Here is a 19,883-nt window from a genome sequence, read left to right as displayed (position 1 = left end):
GCAAGACCTTAGTTCAAAATGAAGAAGAAAAAAAACAGGAGGGGTTTCGTGAGGACATCTTGGGAAGACAGCCCTGCAGCTTCAGGGACAGCCAGTGTATCCTTGACTGGCTGAGTGAGCACTTGAGGAAAACCTAAAGCTTCAGAGTCGAGTGAGGGTTCCTGGGAAGCAACCTCAATGGGGATGTGTGAGCTTGCCTATTACTCATGAAGCCCTGGGTGGGTTAGACCATCAGTCCTCCAGCATTTGGGAGGCAGTGGTAAGTGGACGTTTGTAAGTTCCAGGCCAGAGTTACATAATACCTGTCTCCACACAGACACACACACACACACTGAAGAACTAAAAATAAGGGTGTAAGCTGGTTTGTGAAAAAAGCAACTTAACTTGCAGAGCAGAGCACTAGTGCAGGTTAGGGAAGACGGCTCTGTCAGGATCCACAGCTACCCAGGAGGCAGAGCACTCAGCAGATCCAAATCCTTTTCAGAATTTGGTTGCTAAGGGACTGGTGGGCAGTTCTCTTATTTGGTTAATAGGTCACATAATTATTTCTCTAATAAGCATGTGTTATGTGCATGCCTCTGTGTGTGCCGTGTGTGTTCATGTGTTATGGATGCCAGAGGAGGGCGTCAGGTCCCCTGGAGCTGGAATGACAGGCAGTAATGAGATGTGGGAGCTAGGAACTGGACCCAGGTCCTAGGCTCAGCAAGAGCCTTCCTTCTCTTTAGCCCTATAATGTATGAGTTTAGTAATGCACAACTTGTTTTGCACAGATATAAGATGGTAAGTAGGGGATTCTCTCTAAAGTTTACTTAAGGACACAGTTTTTGTTTTGTTTTTAATTTATACTGGGTGATGGTGGACTGCCTTTAATTCCAGCACTCAGGAGGCAGAGGCAGGCAGACCTCTGAGTTTGAGGACAGCCTGGTCTACAAAGTGAGAATAGCCAGGGCTACACAGAAAGATCCTGTCTCCAATGCCCTTCCCCCCCCCAAAAAAAAAAAAGATTTCTTATGTGTATGAATGTTTTTGTGGTCTTATACCTGGGACCTCTTTGTGGCCCTGTCCCCTGCAATGGCTCCCAGACTGAGGGTCTCCACATCCCAAACCATTTTCACCAATACCTACTTTCCAGCATCTTCTGGGTATTTTTTCTTTTTAAACCTTTTATTAGTGTGTGTAAAGCTCAGGGGTCAACTCTAGGGCTTCTTCGGGTTCTGGGGATAGAACTCCCATCATCAGGCTTATGTAGCGGCCATCCTTACCTACCACCAACCGTTGCTGACTTTGGATATTACTTTATTTTTTGTTTTGAGACCAGGTTCTACCTCTAGTCCATGATGGCCTCTTGCTTCATTCCTGAAAGTTGAGATAATGGCTGCCAGAAATACCCTAACCTGCCTGCTGGAGGGCTCTCTTGTCCCGGCCAGTCTCCAAAGACGACCTTGAACTTTTGATCCTCCCTTCCATCTCCTGAGTGCTGGGATTATAGATAGGCCTGTGTCATCAAACCCGGTTCCAGGTGGTGCCCAGGGGAGATCGCATGCTGGGTCAGCGCTGGCTCTACCAACCGACTGAGCCGCATCCCAGCCCCTGGACCATTTTAAAACCCTGACTTCAGGGGCCCCAGCCTGGTGAGGTCAATAGTCTAAAGTTTTTCAGACTGGGTAACCTCCTCTAAGCAGGCAATTCTGGCTTGGATTCCCCAAGACTTGGAGCGGGGGTGGGGGTGGGGGCGTGGGGTGGGAGTTGCTTGCAGGAGGTCCAGGAGCCTCCTGGCCAAAGCAAACCCGGCCCCCTCTCTCCCCTGCAGTGTACCACTGGGCGGAGATGCGGACCAAGATGAGCATCATGGGTTTCCACGCTGAGGCCATCAAGCCTCTGAATGAGGAGGCGGCCGCTGAGCTGGGCGCAAACCTGCTGGGCGAGGCCATCATCTTCGCCTGTGCTGGCAGCTGTCTGCTGCTGGAATTCTGGCGCCAGCAGTCATTAAAACACCGCAAGGAAGTGGAGCGCACAGCCTCGCTGCAGTCGCTAAGGGCAGACATGGACCGCCTGGAGCAGGCACTGGACGAGCTGCAGGTTCAGGCGGCACTGTCCACCAGCGCGCTGGACGAGCTGCGGGCGGAGTTTCGGACTGAGCTGCAGGAGCTCAGAACCCATATATCTGCTAGGAGCCCGAGCCCGAGCCCAAACCCCAACACCCCCCAATGCTCCTGAGGAAGAGAGGCCACAGGACTCTGGCCTTGGACCTGGACTGCTGTCTGGGCTTGTCTCGTGACTGGCCTCTCAGCATCGGCCCATCCCGAACTGGGCCAGCTGACATACCCTGGTCTCCGGGGACAAATCCTAGGCTGGGAGTGTTCCTTTCCACGGGGTCTCTCACCCCCTAGTGACACATGCCAGGGACCCTAGTGACACATGCCAGGGACTCATCTCCCCAACCCCAAACCATCAGCGCCTGAGTGTCCTACTTGGAAAGGAAGGGAACAGCGTGTTGGGGAGCCACCTAAGAACCCTTTACACGGGAACACCCCCTGCCTTGGTGTCCCGACCCCCGTCTCCGTCCATCTACCTCACTTCTTAGGGAGAGGCTCCCGGGCGGGTGTCTACCCTGCCCTGCGATGCTAAGTCGTTTGGGCTTTGCCTTTCCTCGATTGAACCCTCTGTAGTCGTAGCGCTCCCCACTCGCTGGCTGGGAGCAGCGTCCTCAGGTCTTGGTTAGACAAGAACGAGTTCTTCTGCCTGCCTCAGTTCCATGCCTGTCTCCATTCGACCCCTTGGTTTCCTGCCCCCCCACCCCCTCATGCCTGCCCTTTTACTGGCCTTTCGTAAGGAACCACCTGCACTCTTTAACATGTGGGCCACTGGCACAGCTCCATCTGCAAGCACCCCCACTTCTGTTTCATAGCGTTCTCAGGGACCGCCCTCCCTCCCAGCCTTTGGACTTCTAGGTCAAAAGGCCACTTGAGGAGGAATGGCCTCTCCTCTGTCCATTCTGGAACATTCCAGAAGACCAATCCCCCTCCTAACCCACCGGTCCAACCCACCGGGCCATGAAGCCCAGGAGCTGTAGTTCATTTTTTAAGACTTTAAATGTTTTATAATTAAAGGAGCCTTAATGTTAAAGAGTGTATCTCAAACCGTCTTGTACTGAGTGGGCAAAAGTGTCCTTCCTCCCGGTGAGCGAAGAACCGTGGGAGGGGATGTCTAGGGGTGAGGGGGCATGCATCTTCCGAGACTTTCCCGGTGAAGACACCAATCCAGGGTTAGCATGTAAGACCTAAGGGCCACACAGCTCCCCCAACCCACCGCAGAATGAAGGAAGCAGGCTAGACCACAGACCACCGAGGGGAGGGTGGGGCAGTGCTGGCCAGAACCAGACACAGAAAGCACAGGGCAGTGGAATTCTTGCAAGGGTCCCCACAGCCGCACCTTCTCCCAAATCACTTCAGAAACCTTCGCATTTATAAAAACCGCACATTTACTCAGCGAGGGCCCGTGTCCAAGAAGCTAAGGTGTGGAAGTCGGAGGACCTGTATTCTCCTCTTCTCCCCCTCACTTCATCTTCCTGGAGGGTAAAAATGGTCTGGACCCGAAATCCTAACCCAAATTAAAAAAAAAACAAAAACCACAAAACTGAGGTTCCAAAAAAATTAAAGACTCTTAATTCCTCATAGAAAAGAGGGAGGAGCCAAGAAAAAGGGAGAGGTGTACCAGGGCCGGGGAAATACCCCACCTGGTGGGGTGCCTCCCTCTTACACAGCTGCCTCCTGCGGGGCAAGCCTGGAGTATAGCATTTAAAAACTCCCACACCCCATTTTATAAAATCAAAGAGAAAAAAATTTCCCTTCCCCCCCAAACCCAAATATATATATATATACTTTTTCTTTAAAAAAAAAAATTCCAAGGCATTAAAGCGTTAAAGTGAATCCAGAACAAGAGAAGGTGAGATGCCTTCCTTCCTTCCTTCCCTTCCTGTGGGGTTAACTCCCTTTATCCCCAGCAGAGGAACCAGCCCCAAGGGGATGGCACAGGGAAAGGGCCAAAGGGAACAAAGGGGTAGGACCTCCTTATCCAATCAGCAGCCAGCATGGGTGTGGCCATGGCACCAGGAAGCCACACCCCCTATGGAATCTTCCAAGTGGGAGCCGGTGGTGGGGGAAAAATTCATTCTTGTATACTCTTGGTCAACTTAAGACAGGGAAAGCAGGTGCCAGGCGGGAAGTGCAGAAAAGAGAAATAGGTCTTCTGGGTCCCTGTGGTCAAGGAGAACCCCGCTTCTTCAGCAACTGGACAAAGGCTAGAAGTAAGGAAGAGACAGAAGTCAGGCTGGTCATTGTCCCCTTCCCTTCCAAGGTAGGCTCTTTCCACAGACACAAGGCCCTTGGAATGTTGCTTTGGAGCAAAGTGCCTCACCTTCGATTATTTCCTCTTTCATTTTCTGTAGCTCCTTCCGCACCTCTTCCAGAAGCTCCTGAAAAGAACCAACCATGAGGGTATGTGGACTCGCAAAAAGAGCGACTCCTTTCTTATTCCAACTTTTTTAAAGTTCTTAAACATTTACTTATTTGTGCGCTTCTGCGGGTGTGTGTATGAGCAAGTGCAGAGGTCAGAGAAATGAGAGGTCCCGCCTTCTACCACCTGGGTTCTGGGGATGGAACTTAGGTTGTCAAGTCTGGCATAAGTGCACCTTTATCTGCTGAGCCCTCCTAATGGTCCGTTTTATTTTGGGGACAGAGGTGGAAACTACAGCATCTTGAATGCTACTTTAGCACACTACCACTGAGCCACACCCCAGCCTCTCCCTGGGGGATTCTAGGTATTCTTCTACTTTGCCAGATTCCCTTCTCCCTTTTTCTTGACTGAAAAGACAAAGGAAGCTGGTTCAACAACCCTTCCCACCCTCATTGGCTGACAGTGCTGCCAAGGTCACAAAATGATGGGAATGTTCTATAGAATTTTAGATCCTTGGGGCCAGCACAACAGTACTGGACAATATCCAGTACCAAGCTTGCCAAAGGTACATAGTCTCCTGCCAACTCTGAATAGGGATGGACAGCTGGAGCCACTGAGTTGAGGATTCTGGGTACTCAGCAGGATAGATCCGTAAGGCCTGCTACAGGCAGTGGAAAATGGTATGAGTGTCTGTCCCCCTGGACCCTACCCACCATCTCCCTTTTTCAGATTAGAAGACTGAAGCTTCCAAGCCTTTCCTAGAACCATTCTGGACCCAGGTCTGTCTCTCCGAGCATCCTTCTAGCTACTTCCCCAAGCTACCTGCTTCACCCTCTCCAAGTCAGAGTCATCAGTGCAGCTGGGTGGAGAGGGCTGGGCCTCGGAGGTAGTCACAGATGAGGATGACTTCATCCTGGAAGAGTTGGTATGGGACAGGAATTAGGCTGGTGGCGGCAGCAGCACGGGGGTGGGTTGCCTCCCCCTTTCTCTGTCAGGGGTCACATGTTCCTCTTAATACCGATGGCCTACCTTGGCAGGGTTGTGCTGTTCTTCTCCCAGGGTCTCCGCACAGGTTCTGGAGGGCATGGGGACAACGAATGAGATCAGAGACAAGCACTAGCCCCACAGCCCCACCCAACCCACCAACTCAAAGAAGCTCAGAAAACTACAATCCCAAGCGTTTTCAGATTTCCCATTCAGGTGCTTCCAAAGCAAGAACAGTACATCCCAGGATTTGTACTTTCCATGGCTAGACAGGGCTGTCACTCACCACTCTGGGCGGGGACTCGGACCTCTGGCTCCTCCTGCTGGTGGTAAACTCAGTGTCACACACCACCCTTTCCATGCCAAAGCTCCTCTTGTAAGTCCAAAGCCAGTTCACCCTGTCACACCTCCTCCCTGCCCTAGGGTACATGGTAGGGGATATAAAGCAGCCCCCGACTTACACTGGCCGACTCGTCTTTGGGGGGCTTCTCCCCAACCTGTGTGGCTTTCCTTCTGCAGAGGGGCAAGCAAGGACAAGCTACAGTTCACGCTGTGCCACTCAACAGCACCCATTCCTACCAATTCCAGACAGTTTGAAAAGTTAAAGGGTCTGCAAGATGGCTCAGCTTGCCACCAACCCGATCACCTGACTTGATCCCAAGGACACATGTAAAGGTAGGAGAACTGAATCCTGCAGCTTGCCCTGTAACACACACACACACACACACACACACACACACACACACACTGACTAAATACATAACTTTAAAAAGAGGCAGGCAGATCTGTTCAAAGCCCACCTGGGCTACACAGTAGGACTCTGTCTTAAAAAACAGAAACAGATGGGAAGAGCATGGCACAAGCCTGTAATCCCAGTATCCGAGAGGGAGGAAAATCTAAGCTCCAGCCCAGCTGGGACAGAGAAGAGCAACAATAACAAAAATCCAGGTTAGGGCCAGCGAGATGGCTCAGTAAGGAAGGATGCTTGCTGCCAAGCCAAGAACCTTGAGTTCCATTCCTGGAACCCATGTGGCAGGAGAGAAATGGCTCCTCCCAGGTGCCCTGGCACACTCACTTAAATAAATAAAATTAAATAACCTAAACACATATGTATGTATTCCATCCAGCTCAGAGACTGCACTTCTGGAATTAGTTGGAGGACCCCACATGTTCCACATCCGGGAATTGTAAGAACTATACGGGTGAGAAGGGGTCTAGGTCAGCAAGCCGAGTCTTTAGAGTCTAAGCTTTCAGCTGTCATCACTCGGGGCTGCCACCAAGGACACACGAACACTCGGACACTCGTGCAGATATATCACCCCAGCACCTGGGAGGCTGAGACAGGAGGATCTGAAGTTCAGCCTGGGCTAGGCAGGAGAGGGAAGGAAGAGAGAGGACAGGGAGAGGAGGGGCACGGCCAGCACGCTGACAGCCTACCCCAAAATGGAAGCCTGTGCTGACCTGAGTGGATTCAGGCTTACCTCCGGGCCAGCATGGCATTCATCTCTTCCATCAGCCCCCCACCAGTGCTTCGACTACTCTCAGCTTTGGGGGCCAGCGGGCCCCCAGAGGCCTCCTCCTGCTGAAGGAATGAAAAGGGGGAGAGGGCTTCAAAGGTAGGCCAGGTGACCTCCCAGCCCTCTTGTGACACCTTTGGGGAACTGACCACCTCCCATTGTCCCCTCAGGGCCCAGCCACTCCCAGCCACTCACCTTGCTCACTTTCCTGAGTTTGGCTCCAGCAATAGCAGCAGCAAGGCCTGGGGCCGCAGAACCCCCGCCACTGGGGCCCTGTGCTACAGGGAGTGGCGGTGCTGGAGGTGGAGCACCCCCTGTTCCGTGTGATAGCCCTGAGGGAGGCAGACCTGGGGGTGGGGGGGGACCTGGAGGAGGGGGAGGACCTGGAGGTGGAGGTGGGCCCCCAGCTGGGGGAGCAGGCGGGCCTCCTGCAATAAATACAGAAAATGGTACTGCTGAGAGAAGCCTCATTCTTTGTTGGGCCTGCCCAACCCAGTCCTCCAGGGAGCTCCCCATGACCCAGCCGTTGAGCCATCACCTGCGTTGGAGACCCGGCGCTCCAGGTGTTCAGGCTGCCTGTGCAGGAGAAAGGAAGCTGCCTCAGTCCTCAAACCAAGCTAGCCTCAGGGGCCAGAAGCCTCTCTCAGAGGTCACCAGGGAGGCCAGGGCTTGCCCTACCTCCTATGTCTGCCTGTCTGCTGTTCTGGGGCGCAGGGAAGGTGGGAGGAGAACAAGAAGCAGGAGGCACAAATTCGGCCTTCGTGCAAGTATTCTTTTCAGCTGTCACAAACAGCTGATTACGGAGTAGCCAAGGGTCTCAGAAAATAGGGGTACCCTGGTGTGGAGTACAGGGTGCCAGTGGGTTCATTCTCTCATCGGATGTGTTTGGTGGTGGGGGTTGGATCTTCTTTCTTTCCTCCCCCACCCCCAGTGAGACAGTGTCTCACTGTGTAGCCTGGGCTAGCCTGGAACTTACTTTACAGACCAGGCTGGGTTCTAACTTGCAGATCCGCCTGCCTCTGCCTTCTAAATGCTTGGAAAAGGTGTGTACTACCATGCCCAGCAAGGGGTGGATTTTTACAACAGGGTTCCATATTGATTTCCAAGGCCAGCCTGGAATTCACTACGTAGGCCAGGCTGGCCTCGAACTCTTGGCAACCCCCCTGCCTCAGCCTCCATGTACTGAGCTCAGGTGTACACCACACCTAGGTTTGCAGGAAGTTCCTTGTGCTCCGGGAGCTTGGCAAATGGTGTCTGAATGTTGTTTGCTCTTAGACTCTCGGATCTTTCTAGAAAGTGACAGCTGGCCGAGTTCTGAACTCCAGGAGCTATGGGGTGCCTATAGGGAGTGAGAGTCCCACCTTTTCTGTTGCTCCAGCTCCTCTGGGGAGGGTCCGTTCTGGGCAGACCAGGCTGGGGGTGCTGGCGCCGGGGGAGGCCCACCTCCTGGAAGGTGAAAGGCAAACCATCGTGAGACAGCAGGGGCTCTGCCTTTCCTAGTCTCCCTCCCCTCATCCAGCTGCCACTAGTCATTAAGCCACTCCGGTTGGAATCTGCTGGAACAACCTCTTTTCCAGCCCCGAGGGACCAACCACAGGCCACACTACCAATTGCATTCTCCATTTACACAGAACGGGCAAGCTCTTCCGTTAGGACTGGCAAGGCATTGTGAAGCCATTACCTCAGCTACTGAGCACTTTTCATTCTACAGAAAGCAGAGCAGCCACCAAGGATACAACCTTGAAAGTGCTGTCTGCCTAGAATTCCCCAGTGAGGGGCTGGGGGTGTGGCTCAGTGGTAGAGCCCCTGCCTAGAATCCCCCAGTGAGGGGCTGGGGGTGTGGCTTAGTGGTGGAGCCCCTGCCTAGAACTCCCCAGTGAGGGGCTGGGATGTGGCTCACTGTAGAGCCCCTGCCTAGAATCCCCCAAGAGGGGTTGGGGGTGTGGCTCAGTGGTAGAAAACTTGCCTAGCCTGTCCAAAGCCCATGGTTCAATCACCAGCACCTCTAAAAAAATGACAGGGTCTTGGCATCATTAGATAGCTTAAAAAAAAAAAAAAAGGAATCTTGTTATCTTGTTCCCGGCATTAGAGTCTGTATTTGACCCAGATCCCCACATGAGCTGAATATTTGTGAAATAGTAAAAATACCATGTAGTTGGACATAGTGGCACTTGCCTTTAATCCTAGCACTCCAGAGGCAGAGGCAGCGGGATCTCTGAGGCGGAGGCCAGCCTGGTCTACAGAGTGAGTTCCAAGAAAGCCAGGGCTACACAGAGAAACCCGGTCTTAAAACAAACAAACAAAAACAAAAAACAAAATTTTTAAAGAAGTAGCATGCCGCATGTGGTGGCACACGCCTGTAATTCCAGCATCAGGGAGGCAGAGGCAAGAGGGCGTCTGTGAGTTCAAGGCCAGCCTGGTCTACGAAGAGAGTCCAGGACAGCCGGGGCTACACAGAGAGAGACTGTCTGGTGACCCGGCATGCTGCCTGAGGACTTTGTTTTACACCAAACCTGCCATGCCTCCCCTTCTCAAAGGCTTATATTACAAGAATGTGCCACCACGGCCAGCCCAGGGAGCACAGCGGAGGCTGGACTGGCGGGCCGCCCGCCAGTCCTCACAGGGAACGTGCAGTCACCTCAGACACGCTGTGCTTCGCACCTAGGCATGTGCCAGGTGTGGACAATCCTCACCCAAGTTTTCTGTGCTGTCCATGGGTTAGCTGACTTCAGACGGGTAGACTCAGGCCCAAAAGGGCGCCCGGCACTGCTGTGAGGTCATTGCTCACGCCACCCCCAGGTATGTTTTTCCTGCCTGTCCTTTCTTTTTAAATTGTATGTGTATGGGTGCTTTGCCTACACATATGCCCATGCGCCACTAAGGCCAGAAAGTGTCAGGTCCCTTGGAATTGTGAGCCACCCACCATGTGGGTGCTGGGAATCACACCCAGGTCCTCGGGAAGAGCAGTAAACAGCAGTAGTCACCGAACCATCTCTTCAGTCCTCCCAGCACACGCGCACACACACTCACACCCCCACACACAAGCTGACGTAGACTTATGTAGCTCAGGCTGGTCTCAAGCTTGCTGTGTAGCTGAGGAGAGCCTTAATCTCATTATCCCCCTGCCTCCACCTGCCAAGCGCTGGGATGACAGGCATGTGCCACAGACCTGCTTTCCGCAGTGCTGGGGACCGAAGGCAGAGCTTCCCATGGTCAGCTCTCTACCACAGACCTACGTTCCCAGTCCCAATCTTATTTACTCATTTATTTATCTGTGACAAGGTCCTGCTGTGTCATCCAGGCTGGCCTGGGACTTGTTACGCTCCTCCTGCCGCAGCCTCACAAATGCAGAGATTATGAGCACGAGCCCCAGCACCGTCCCAGCCATCCATCTCACCTTCCAAGGCCTCCAGGGCGCTGGCCATGCCAGCTGCAAACTGTGCTGCCTCCTCCTTGCTGCCGAAGTTGAGGCCCCAGACCTGGCGGGCATCCCGCCACTGATGGAAGATGGGAGTGGCCTGATTGTACTTGACACCCCGGATGATGGCACAGTTGATAACCACCTACGAGACGGAACAGGTGGGTGAACGCTGACCAGCTCAATGGCAGCAAGGCAGAGGGACAGAGAGACAGAGGGAGCTTGCACCTGCTGGTCTGGCTGCATCTTGCGACCGACAACTCGGAAGGAGTTGGCTGTGGGGTTGTGGTAGATCTGGACACGGCTGAAGGCCTGGGCACCAGTGCCAGCAGGGAGCCATCGCTTGTTGCCGTCATCGTAAAGCATCACAGTGGCCCGGCTGGAACAGATAACCGTCTCGCTGCAGGAGGGAGAGCAGAAGGGCCAGTCACATTCTCCATGTCGGTCTCCCCAGGACAGGACAAGGATCGGAGGAAGAGCATACAGCACGTAAGAGAGATGAGAACGGAGGAATCAGACGTTCTCTCAGAGACCCAGACAGAGTGTGACACCAGAAAATAGTAGATGGCAAAAAAGTGAGAAAAGAAAGAGGCAAAGAACGAAAGCTTGTCCCAGAGAGATGGCTCAGCTGATAAAAGGTGCTAGATGCCAAGCTGATGACCTGAGGTCAATTTCCTATAACCAAATGGTAGAGGCAGAAAACTGACTGCAACCTGTACATGCATGTACACTCCCCCATCGAGGGGCTGGGGTGTGGCCCAGTGGTTAGAGCCTCTGCTTAGAATCCCCCAGTGAGGGGCTGGGGTGTGGCCCAGTGGTTAGAGCCTCTGCTTAGAATCCCCCAGTGAGGGGCTGGGGTGTGGCCCAGTGGTAGAGCCCCTGCCTAGAATCCCCAGTGAGGGCCTGGGGCTTGGCTCAGTGGGTAGAGTGCTTGCCCAGTTTGCTTAAGGCCCTTGGTTGAATCTGCAGTACTATAAAAAAAAGGCAGATTGACAAGACGAGTACACTGTAGGGAAGAGACAGACAGGCCACACACAGGAAGAGGCAGAAAAAAGATAACGCTGGGCCCCTAAGGCTTGAGCTGGGCACTAGGCAACTTGCTCGGGGTCCTGGGCTCAGCCTCTAGAGCCTTAATCCAAAGTGACTACAGGTCAACTAGGAAAGGTGGAGATGCTGGGACTAGCAGACAGTGAAGTGAGAACAGCCGCTGCCTGGACTCAGTTTCCTCATTTCTACCACCTCTCCTCCCAGCCCAGGTCAGATAAGGCAGCTGTGGCCAAAGGACAGGAAGTATGAGGACAGCTCCCGGGACCCTGGAGCTGCCTCCCCTGAGGCTGCTCTTACTGGTCACCTGGTCCTCCTGGGCCCAAAGAGCCATTTGGCCCACATTCCTGGCCGCACTGTCATACCCTGTGGCTAGGGATGGAGACGCAGCAGTGGCCCAGACTGTCTGCTCTGTCACCACCTTCCTGGACGCGTGGGGGACAGAATCTAGTCTGGGGAGCAGCCGTCCCAACCTGTGGGCCAGGCACAGCTGAGGAGGCCACCAGCCAATGCAGGGAAATAGAGCCTGCCACTACAGACCTGGGCTGAAACTCCTGCTGAACCCTTCTTTCACATGACCCAGAGAGCTCATCTCCCGCGTCTCACTTAGGAAGGACATGACGGTCCCTCCCTCCCGAAGGCTGAGAGCAAGAATGAGTCTGGTTACTTAACATACTGGGCACAGTGCCTAGTGTACACGGAGTACACTCAGCACCAGGGTGCTGAGTGCTTGGTCACTGTCAGCCCCCGGGTACCCGAACACCTCCAGCACATAAGACATCGCACACCTGTCTTGGAAGTTCTCCTCCAAGGCAGTTACTAAGGCTTCCAGACGGGAAGTAACTTGGCCAAGGTCACACACAGACAGGGGAAGTGGGGGGAAGCTCAGGCCCCACCTACCCACACCAGACAGGGGAAGTGTGGGGGGGGAGCTCACCCCACCCCCACTGGGCTCTTTCCTGAAAAGAAGAAGTTTGTGGTTTTCAAGGGGAGAGAAACTGTACCCCACGATGGTGGGGCTGGGGGCTGGGGGCTGGGGCGTGGCGTCAGATGGTGGAGTTCCGCAGGGAAAGCCCCTTGGCAGGCCTCTGAACTTCACATGGAGCCGGCGCCCCAGCTTTGCATGTCAGTTGCTCCATCACTGGCTCTTTAGCTAGGCCCAAACCTAGAGCCTTCCCAAGTCGGTCCTTCTGTCCTGCTGCATCCCTTCAGGACAGATGCTGCTCCACCTGGGTGCAGCCGAGAGGGCCCAGAGAGGTTGCAGGGGGAGGCTCTGAGGGCGATGAGCAGCCTCCAGGTCCCCCACTCTGTGCACCTATGGGACCTAGCAATCAGGTGTCACCTGAGACAAGCATAGCTTCAGGGGCTGTTTCTGGCTCAGGCACCCTGGGCATGGCAGCGCTAAAAGCTCACCCACACCTGCCACCCACACCCAGGGCAGACTCTGGCCAGACGCCCAGGGCTTCACCGCCCCACCCAGGTGCACTTTGGCCTCCCAGGTGGTCCTGCCCTGCCAAGGCTCTGGTCCCGAGGTGCTGCAGGGTGACCCTGGGCTGGGCCCTGCTCTCAACTGGACCTTAAAAATGACCTAATAGAAGGACCCTGTTAAGACCCAACCAATCTCATAGTCCATTCGTCTGTCCTGTGTCCCTGGCCCCCACCAAGCCCTGTCAGATGCAGACCCAAGGCCTGTGAGGTTCCCCCTTCTCCTCGCTTACTCGGTTCCAGCATCCCTCACCCCCTTTACATCCTCCCTTCCCAGAAGCCCCTCCCTAGCCACCTCCCCAGCACACCTCACCGCAGTCCTTTCTGCCTGACAACCTTTTGTTCTGAGGCAGGCACCCTTGTAACTCGATAAAACAAAAACCAGAACTGGTCTCCACCGAATGGGGCCCGAGCCATCACCCCAGCACTCAGGAGGCTGTGGCAAGGGGAGATCTCAAGTTCGAGGCCAGCCTGTAACACAGTGAGACCCTGTCTCAAAGAAACTAAAGGCCACACTGGAGCCGGCAGGTGAAGGGGCCTCCAGGCCTCACCACTCGAGTTAGATCCTGGAAGCACTCATGGTGGAAGGAGAAAATGGACTCCCACAAGTTGTCCTCTGACCTCCATACACCCAAAAATCAAAATAAATGTTTTTGTTTTGTTTTATTCTTAAAAAAGAAGAAGTTAAGAAATAGTGAATCGGGGTCAAAAGCCTGAAGACTTGGAATTGTTTTCCCCTCAGGCCCTTGTCACCTGAGAAGCTGATATATAGTTAGATGCTCCACCTTTTTTAAAACAGCACCCCTCTGCTCTACACTTTTCTCCATACTTTGCCTTTTAAAAATACCAACTGGACTGTTTTCTCATCTTTCAGTGGAGTTAGGGGTTGGGGAGCCCTTGAATTCAAATGGTAGCCTCCCTGCTAGCTTGCTTGCTCACTGTGTGCTGTGTGATCTTTGTCCAGTGTCTTCGCCTCTCTGTGCCTGCATTTCATCACCTGTCAAAGTTGGCTAAGGCATCAGTTTAGCTCATCAGTCTGCTGAGCAGGACATCTGGAAATCGGAGCCCAATGCTCAAAACAGTGTCTAATATCCGTTAGATGTCAGCAGCTACTGTTCACAGATGCTGAGTGTTCCTGAGTGTTGGGTATCATTCCAGGTTCTTGAGATGCACTGGGGGGGGGGGTGTCAAAGGGATCTTTTGGGACCCGATGTTTCAGCAGATAAATAAAGGTTAATGGTTCTGTGGCCTCTGTACTTGGGAGGCAGAGACAGAAGGGCCATTATAGGCTTAAGGCCAGGCTAGGCCACATGGCCCTATGTCAAATATCCCCAAAAGGAACTGGAATGGAAAATCCCCACAGGAGGTACACACCTGTGACCCCCAGCTCTTGGGAGATGGAGGCAGGAGGATCAGGAATCCAAGGGGGAGGTAGAGGGCTGGCAAGATGGCTGAGTTTGATCCCCAGGAGAGACCTGTCGCCCATCGCTGTCTTCTGACTTGCACATCCTTCACACATGCCCATCCTCACCAAAATAAATAAATGTAAAAGCATTTTCCTAAAGAAAAAAAGAGACAACCTGCCTTCCTTCTGTGCGGCCTCACTTCCAGAGCCTCGGTTTCCAGCCTGGAACTCCGAGTTCCCAACTCACCAAGTCTGTTGTGAGGATAAAAGGAGACAACCCTAGAGCTGATAGACTCCACCTTGGCAGCTGGGAGTCCTAAGAGGGCGGCTCCTGGGGACAGAGGTGACCAGGTGCAGACACCTTCCTCATTCTCCCCTTTGCTGCTCACCACCCCCACCCTTACCTCACCATCTCCTTGCACCATGAAACTTGTGAAACACATACATAGCATCCTGTGTACACAGTATAGTCCAGGCTGACCTAGAACTTACTCTGTAGCCTAGGCTGGCCTCAAACTTGTTATGTAGTAAGGGGATGGTTTTTAATGGTAAAAGTATGTTATTTGTCCAAACAAACAAAAAACCAACAAAAAACAAAAACCCACAGATGGTTCTATCTTCCTTTTTCTATAATGCCACCAGATTTAGACAGTCCTGGGTACAAATTCAAACTTTACCAACACCAAACTGACTTGATGTATTATTTTTGAGACAGGGACGCAATAGCCCAAGCTGGCCTCCAGCTCTTGATCCTCCTGCCTCCGCCTCCTGAGTGCTATGTTAAAGGCATGAGTCACCACAAACCGTTAAACTTTAACAGGCCATTTCCTAAGTATCTCTGTGTCTCGGTTTTACTACCTGTAAAATGGGGGTAAGACGAGGGCACAAGCTTGTACTAACATCACATTTGACTGCAGTGGAGACTGAAATGGAATCTGACCCATGTAACAGCGCCTGCCACAAAGATGTGTGACTGAACCAGCCACATCATTTAAAAATAAAATAAATCAACAATTGCTGTTTGTGTTATTGCAAGAGGAAAGGAATGAAGCACATGCTTTCAGAATTCTGTCTGCCCCAAAGCCCCAAGACCTCTGACCCCTCTCTGTCTTCCCAGCTCCCGGATGCGGACGCAGCAGACACTCGACAAATATTTGTCAAACCAGGAGAAAAAGAACCATATCTTGTAATTTTCCATCCCAACCACCTCCCTTCCCACTGCCCCTAGTCAAACCAGTCTGCTCCCTTCTCTGAGGGCCCTGGGGCCAGGCTTCCAGTGGGGGGCTCAGTGTACCCAGCTGGGAATCAAGGGACAGGTCTGTCTTTTAATCCTAGCTGTCCTTGGAGAAGTGACACAACCCAGCAAGTGACCTAGGACCAGGGAGACCCTCCCCTAAGAGGGCTGGGGGACCTGTATAACTTGTGCCTCGCCTCAGGGGAGGGAGGTTTGGCTCAGGACACAGCCGGAGGGGGCAGGCTGCAGGAGGACCGGGGCTGGGGGTGGGGGTGCAGGGGGCCGGCCTAGACGTTGCTCCTGCCCTTTTACGGTCTCAGCGAGTGAGGCGGCACTAACTCGGACATCCGCCATCCGCCTTCCACCGGGTCTGGGACCGGAAACGGGTGGGGGAGGGGCGGGGCTGGGGGCGGCAGGAGAGGAGAGTGGGGAGGCAGTGGAGGAAATGACCCCCTTTGGGGGGGGGGACAGAGCTCCCAGAGGGGAGGGAAGACCAAGCAGGAAGTCTCCAGAGTGTCTCGGATGTCCCCTTCTAGCTCCAGATCCCAACACTCCCACATGCCAAGGGACAGACGTGAGAGGGAGGGGTGCTGGCTCAGGGTCTCAGCGAGGAATGTCACCCTGATGTCAGAGGGCAAGATCGGAGGATGTGCACACGGGGGTTAAGCCCAAACTGTCCCCAGGAGACTCCTAGCCAGGGGCTTTGAGGCAGGAAGTCCCAGCCAAAGTGGAGGAAGGGAGATAGTATTGTCAAGATGCAGCCCCAAGGGAGACACTGGGGGGCCGAGGGGAGGGGGGCCTCTGCCAGCACAGGCCCCGCCCTCAGGTGAGCCCAGGAGTTTAGGGCAGCTCCCAGGGAAGACATTAAATTAAGAAAAAGGGAAAATTCCTGGGTCTCCCTCACCCCCAGGATTAAATTCCTGGGGAGAGAGCTGAAAGAAGCTGGTAAGCCTGAGTCTGGTGGGAGAAGGCTATGACCTTGACGCTTTCCAGCGACCCCTCCTCCAATCCCACGGCTTGGGGAAGGGGGGGGTGACACCCGGCGACACGGAGCCGAGGGGGAGGGGACGTGGCATGGGGAAAGCAGCTGGCCCACAGTGCTCACTCGGGGGCCCGCCCCCCACACCAGCTGTCTCGACAGGTGAGTCAGGAAGACAAAGGCCCCCTCCCCCAGCTGCCGTGCCCCCTCCCTCCCCGGCCACCAGGTGGAGGGGGAACTAGAAACGCCCTCCGGCCGGGAGCCGCCCTGGGCCTGGAGTAGTCCCGGGCCCTAGGACCCAGCGTCAGTACCTAGAGAAAGTGGGGTCCGATCCAGACCCTCCAGGCCCCGTGGGTCCAGATCGCAAAACCCCTTCAACAGAAGAAACTGTGTCCCCCAAACATAAGGGCATCAAGAAGTAACCCCCGAAGTTAAGGGCCAGGTCCCACTCTGGGACACTCATCCAGGGGCCCTTTCGCAGGGGTCCGAAGACCACGTTTCAGGGCTCGGTCCTCAAGCCAGCCCCCTCCCCCCGACCTGGTTTTGAGTTTGGGGGCGGTAACTCCGAGCCCCGCTTAAACCGGATCATTCCTGCGAGGCTCTACCTAGCTGCCAACTCGGAGGTGCTCCTCCAGAAGTCCTCCCGTTCTGGGTCCGGAGAGCGCCCCTGAACCTGGACCCCGTGGACAGACCCTCGGGCGGCACCGCCCCAGACCTTCCGGGAGCAGCGGGAGAAACCGGGTGTCGATATTTAGAGATCGCCCCAGGAGACACGGCTGGGAGCTGGGGCGCCCGAAGCGCCGCGTAGCCTGCATGCAGCCCCGACCGAGCTGGGGGAGGGGGACAAAGGCGGGACGCGGGGACGGCGCCCGGATGGGACCCAGCTGGGGGGTTCGGAGCTCACCTCATGGCTGCGCTGAGCGCGGGCGGCGCGCCCTCGGGGAGTGCTCCCGGGGCGCCCCGGACTGGCGGCGCAGGGGTGCGGGGCTGGCTCCAGGTTCTGCTCAGTCGCTCCCGGGGTCCCGCCCCATAGAGTCCGGCTTCCTGGGGAGAACGTGGACCGGGCCGGGGCGGGTCCTCGCGCGCCTCCACCCTCCGGTGCTCCGACGGCCTGGATCTCTCGCGGTGGGGAGAGGGGTGCGGCGTCCCGACCTGGCCGGCGCGCTCCCTCGGCCGGCGGCACCTACCCGGTTACTCTTACTACTATACTCTCTTTGCTACATTTCGTTCCAAAATTCCACTCCCCGCACCCACAATGCCGCGCGCCTTAAAGGGGCCGTAGACGCCTCCAGGCGGGGGATGGAGAGCGTTTAAAAGAGAACGCGGAACCTTCGGCTTCCGCAATCGCTCTCCTTCCTCAACCTGGCGGCGTCGGGGTGCGCCCTAGGCCTCGCCCCCCAGTTGAAGGGTGAAGCTCGCCGGAAGAGAGGGGGCCTTTCTTTGATCTCTAGCTGGCTCCACTACTGGATTCTGGGGGTGCAGGTTCTCCAGTCCAACTCGCTGCGCGGACTTGTGCTCAGTTTCGGGAGGGCGGGAGGCCCCCCCCCCCGGCTAAGCAGGGGAGCGCACTAATTCCCACCTTTAAGTAACACTTGGGCACGCGCCCCGTCGCCCAGACCTCGCTCCTTAGGCCGGGCCCCACCCCTCGCCGCCCCCCACCCTCCCGGGGAAGGTGTGGAGGAAGTGAGCCAGGGGGCGCGGCGGACCGCTGACTCACCGCCCGGTCGCGGCTGGGTGGGGGCGGGGGTGGAGGTGGGGATAGACCGGAGTGCAGGGCTGGTGGTGGGACCCCGGATCTGCTCCCCAAGCGTGCCCAGCTACCACTTAGTTTTGCCCACAGAGGATGACAGGATCGTCCTAGCAGTCCGGTAGGCTCAAGAGGCCCAGATACCCTCCCTGGAGCCCCTTACCCCCGCAAGACACCCCCCAGACACCCTCCAAGGCTTCCGCAGTGGGACCCACAGGCCCCGCCCGGAGTTACATCATCACCTGGACACGCCCCCGTGGAGTTCCACCTGGCCGGGCGAAAGGCGTGTGCTCTAGGGAAGAAGCGTCAGTTCCTGCCTTACAGATCGAGAAACTGAGGCATGGAGGCCGAGGACAGGTTTAGCCTATGGTCGTCTTGTTTGGGTCTCCCACGTTGAATCAGCCCACCCGGCCTTTGGCCAGTCCATTTTCTGGATGCTGGCTCTCTGTCGGCCTTCACCTGTGAGAACCTCATCCTTCAGGACAAACTCTTCATGCTGCGCAGAACTACGGTACGCTAGCTGTTCCTGCCACAAACTAGGAGGCTGACGCAAACTAGGAGAATCACAAGTTTGAGGCCAACCTGAAATCCGAAAGTGGAACCACGCAGATCTAAGGATAGGAGTTAAGTTCCTGGGACCAATATGGCAGAAGGAGAAAATAAAATCTTGCACGTTGTTCTCTGACTCCCACCATGTGGGTTCCTGGTTGTCGGTCTTGAGGGCACCTGCTGAGCCAGCTTCTCAGCCCAAGATTTGGCGGGAAAAATTAATGTCGAGCGAAAGTCCTCGGACATTTTCTTGCCCTTTTTCACTGTGTTTCCTATTTATTGGTCCCCTTGTTTGCTGTCTCCCCAAACAGGGCCTCCAGGACCCTAATGTACTGAGCCGGCTCTCAGCTGTGAAGAGGGCCCGAGGACACAGCAGTTGCCCGCTGCACGTTTGCTGACCAGAGAATATGCGAATCATGTTATGTTTTGTTTCGGAGACAGGGTCTATCTGTTTCGTGCTGGCTGTCCCCAAACTTGCTCTGTAGACCAGGCTGGCCTTGAAATCTTAGAGATCTGCCTGCCTCTGCCTCCTGAGCCTGGCATCGAAGGCAGGAACGTGCCACCGTGCCCAGCACAAATCATTTCTAGTTTAATTAACTTATTTAAAGAGTATATGTAAGGGATGAGTGCTGGCATGTCCACACACTTCCCTTGGAGCTGGGGTTATAGGCGGTTGCAGGATGTCTGCATGCCTGGATCTGAACTCAGCTCCTTAAGATTGTGCAGCAAGCACTCTTAACCAGTGACAATCTGTCCAAATTCCATTATGTGTCCAGGGTCTTCAGTTCCAGATCCTCTTTGCCTCACACCTGGAGGTGTTGGAATCACAAGCTGCAGCCACCATACTGGGCAACAAACCACTTTTTGGAGAAAGTGCCACATGCCTGAGGCCTCAGCACATGGGAGGCTGAGGCAGGAAGGCTTCCAGTCCAAGGTCCTCCTGGGCTACATGATCAAAGCAAAAATCAAAGGGTGCTGGGGAGAAGGGTCAGCCGTCAGCCGTTAAGAGAACTTATTGCTCTTGCAGAGGATTTTGGGTTGGTTTCTAGCATCCATGAAGAAATTC

The 19,883-nt window shown here is 54.9% G+C and overlaps 2 protein-coding genes and 2 long non-coding RNA genes across 5 annotated transcripts; 3 read left to right on the top strand and 1 right to left on the bottom strand.

Annotated features, from left to right (window-relative positions):
• Window positions 1-1,777: 1,777 nt before the first annotated feature.
• LOC110551509 (outer mitochondrial membrane lipid metabolism regulator OPA3) lies at window positions 1,778-3,628 on the top strand. Its single transcript, XM_021642155.2, has one exon. It carries the CDS (start codon window positions 1,828-1,830, stop codon window positions 2,215-2,217), a length of 390 nt encoding a protein of 129 aa, XP_021497830.2. The 5' UTR covers window positions 1,778-1,827; the 3' UTR covers window positions 2,218-3,628.
• Vasp (vasodilator stimulated phosphoprotein) lies at window positions 3,464-18,128 on the bottom strand. Of its 2 annotated transcripts, none has more exons than XM_021642171.2 (13): window positions 17,426-18,128; window positions 10,603-10,774; window positions 10,354-10,519; window positions 8,318-8,402; window positions 7,495-7,532; window positions 7,152-7,384; window positions 6,921-7,021; window positions 5,901-5,952; window positions 5,726-5,759; window positions 5,485-5,530; window positions 5,278-5,368; window positions 4,417-4,474; window positions 3,464-4,300 (listed from the first exon to the last, which is right to left on the bottom strand). In XM_021642171.2, the coding sequence occupies exons 1-13, from the start codon at window positions 17,428-17,430 to the stop codon at window positions 4,263-4,265; spliced, it is 1,119 nt and encodes a 372-aa protein (XP_021497846.1). In that variant the 5' UTR covers window positions 17,431-18,128; the 3' UTR covers window positions 3,464-4,262. The 2 variants fall into 2 exon arrangements, with proteins under 2 accessions (XP_021497846.1, XP_021497845.1); XM_021642170.2 differs by having other exon boundaries at window positions 5,726-5,762; window positions 17,426-18,127.
• Window positions 4,396-7,219, top strand: LOC132648083 (uncharacterized). The gene is made up of 4 exons (XR_009586459.1): window positions 4,396-4,496; window positions 5,185-5,234; window positions 5,959-7,055; window positions 7,127-7,219. It is a non-coding gene; the product is annotated as an uncharacterized LOC132648083 (long non-coding RNA).
• Window positions 16,576-18,953, top strand: LOC132648085 (uncharacterized). Its single transcript, XR_009586461.1, has 2 exons — window positions 16,576-16,683; window positions 18,362-18,953. It is a non-coding gene; the product is annotated as an uncharacterized LOC132648085 (long non-coding RNA).
• The last annotated feature ends 930 nt before the right edge of the window (window positions 18,954-19,883 follow it).

The sequence above is a fragment of the Meriones unguiculatus genome, chromosome 1, assembly GCF_030254825.1.
Source record: "Meriones unguiculatus strain TT.TT164.6M chromosome 1, Bangor_MerUng_6.1, whole genome shotgun sequence".
NCBI lineage: Eukaryota > Metazoa > Chordata > Mammalia > Rodentia > Muridae > Meriones > Meriones unguiculatus.
This window is presented reverse-complemented; position numbering and strand designations above follow the sequence as displayed.

Coding starts and splice junctions, on each gene's coding strand:
- LOC110551509 (XM_021642155.2), top strand. CDS start 1,828: ATGCGGACCAAGATGAGCATCATGGGTTTCCACGCTGAGGCCATCAAG.
- Vasp (XM_021642170.2), bottom strand. Junction 8,403..10,353: donor CGCCCTGGAGGCCTTGGAAG/GTGAGATGGATG, acceptor TTCACCTTCCAG/GAGGTGGGCCTCCCCCGGCG. Junction 7,385..7,494: donor GCGCCGGGTCTCCAACGCAG/GTGATGGCTCAA, acceptor TATTTATTGCAG/GAGGCCCGCCTGCTCCCCCA.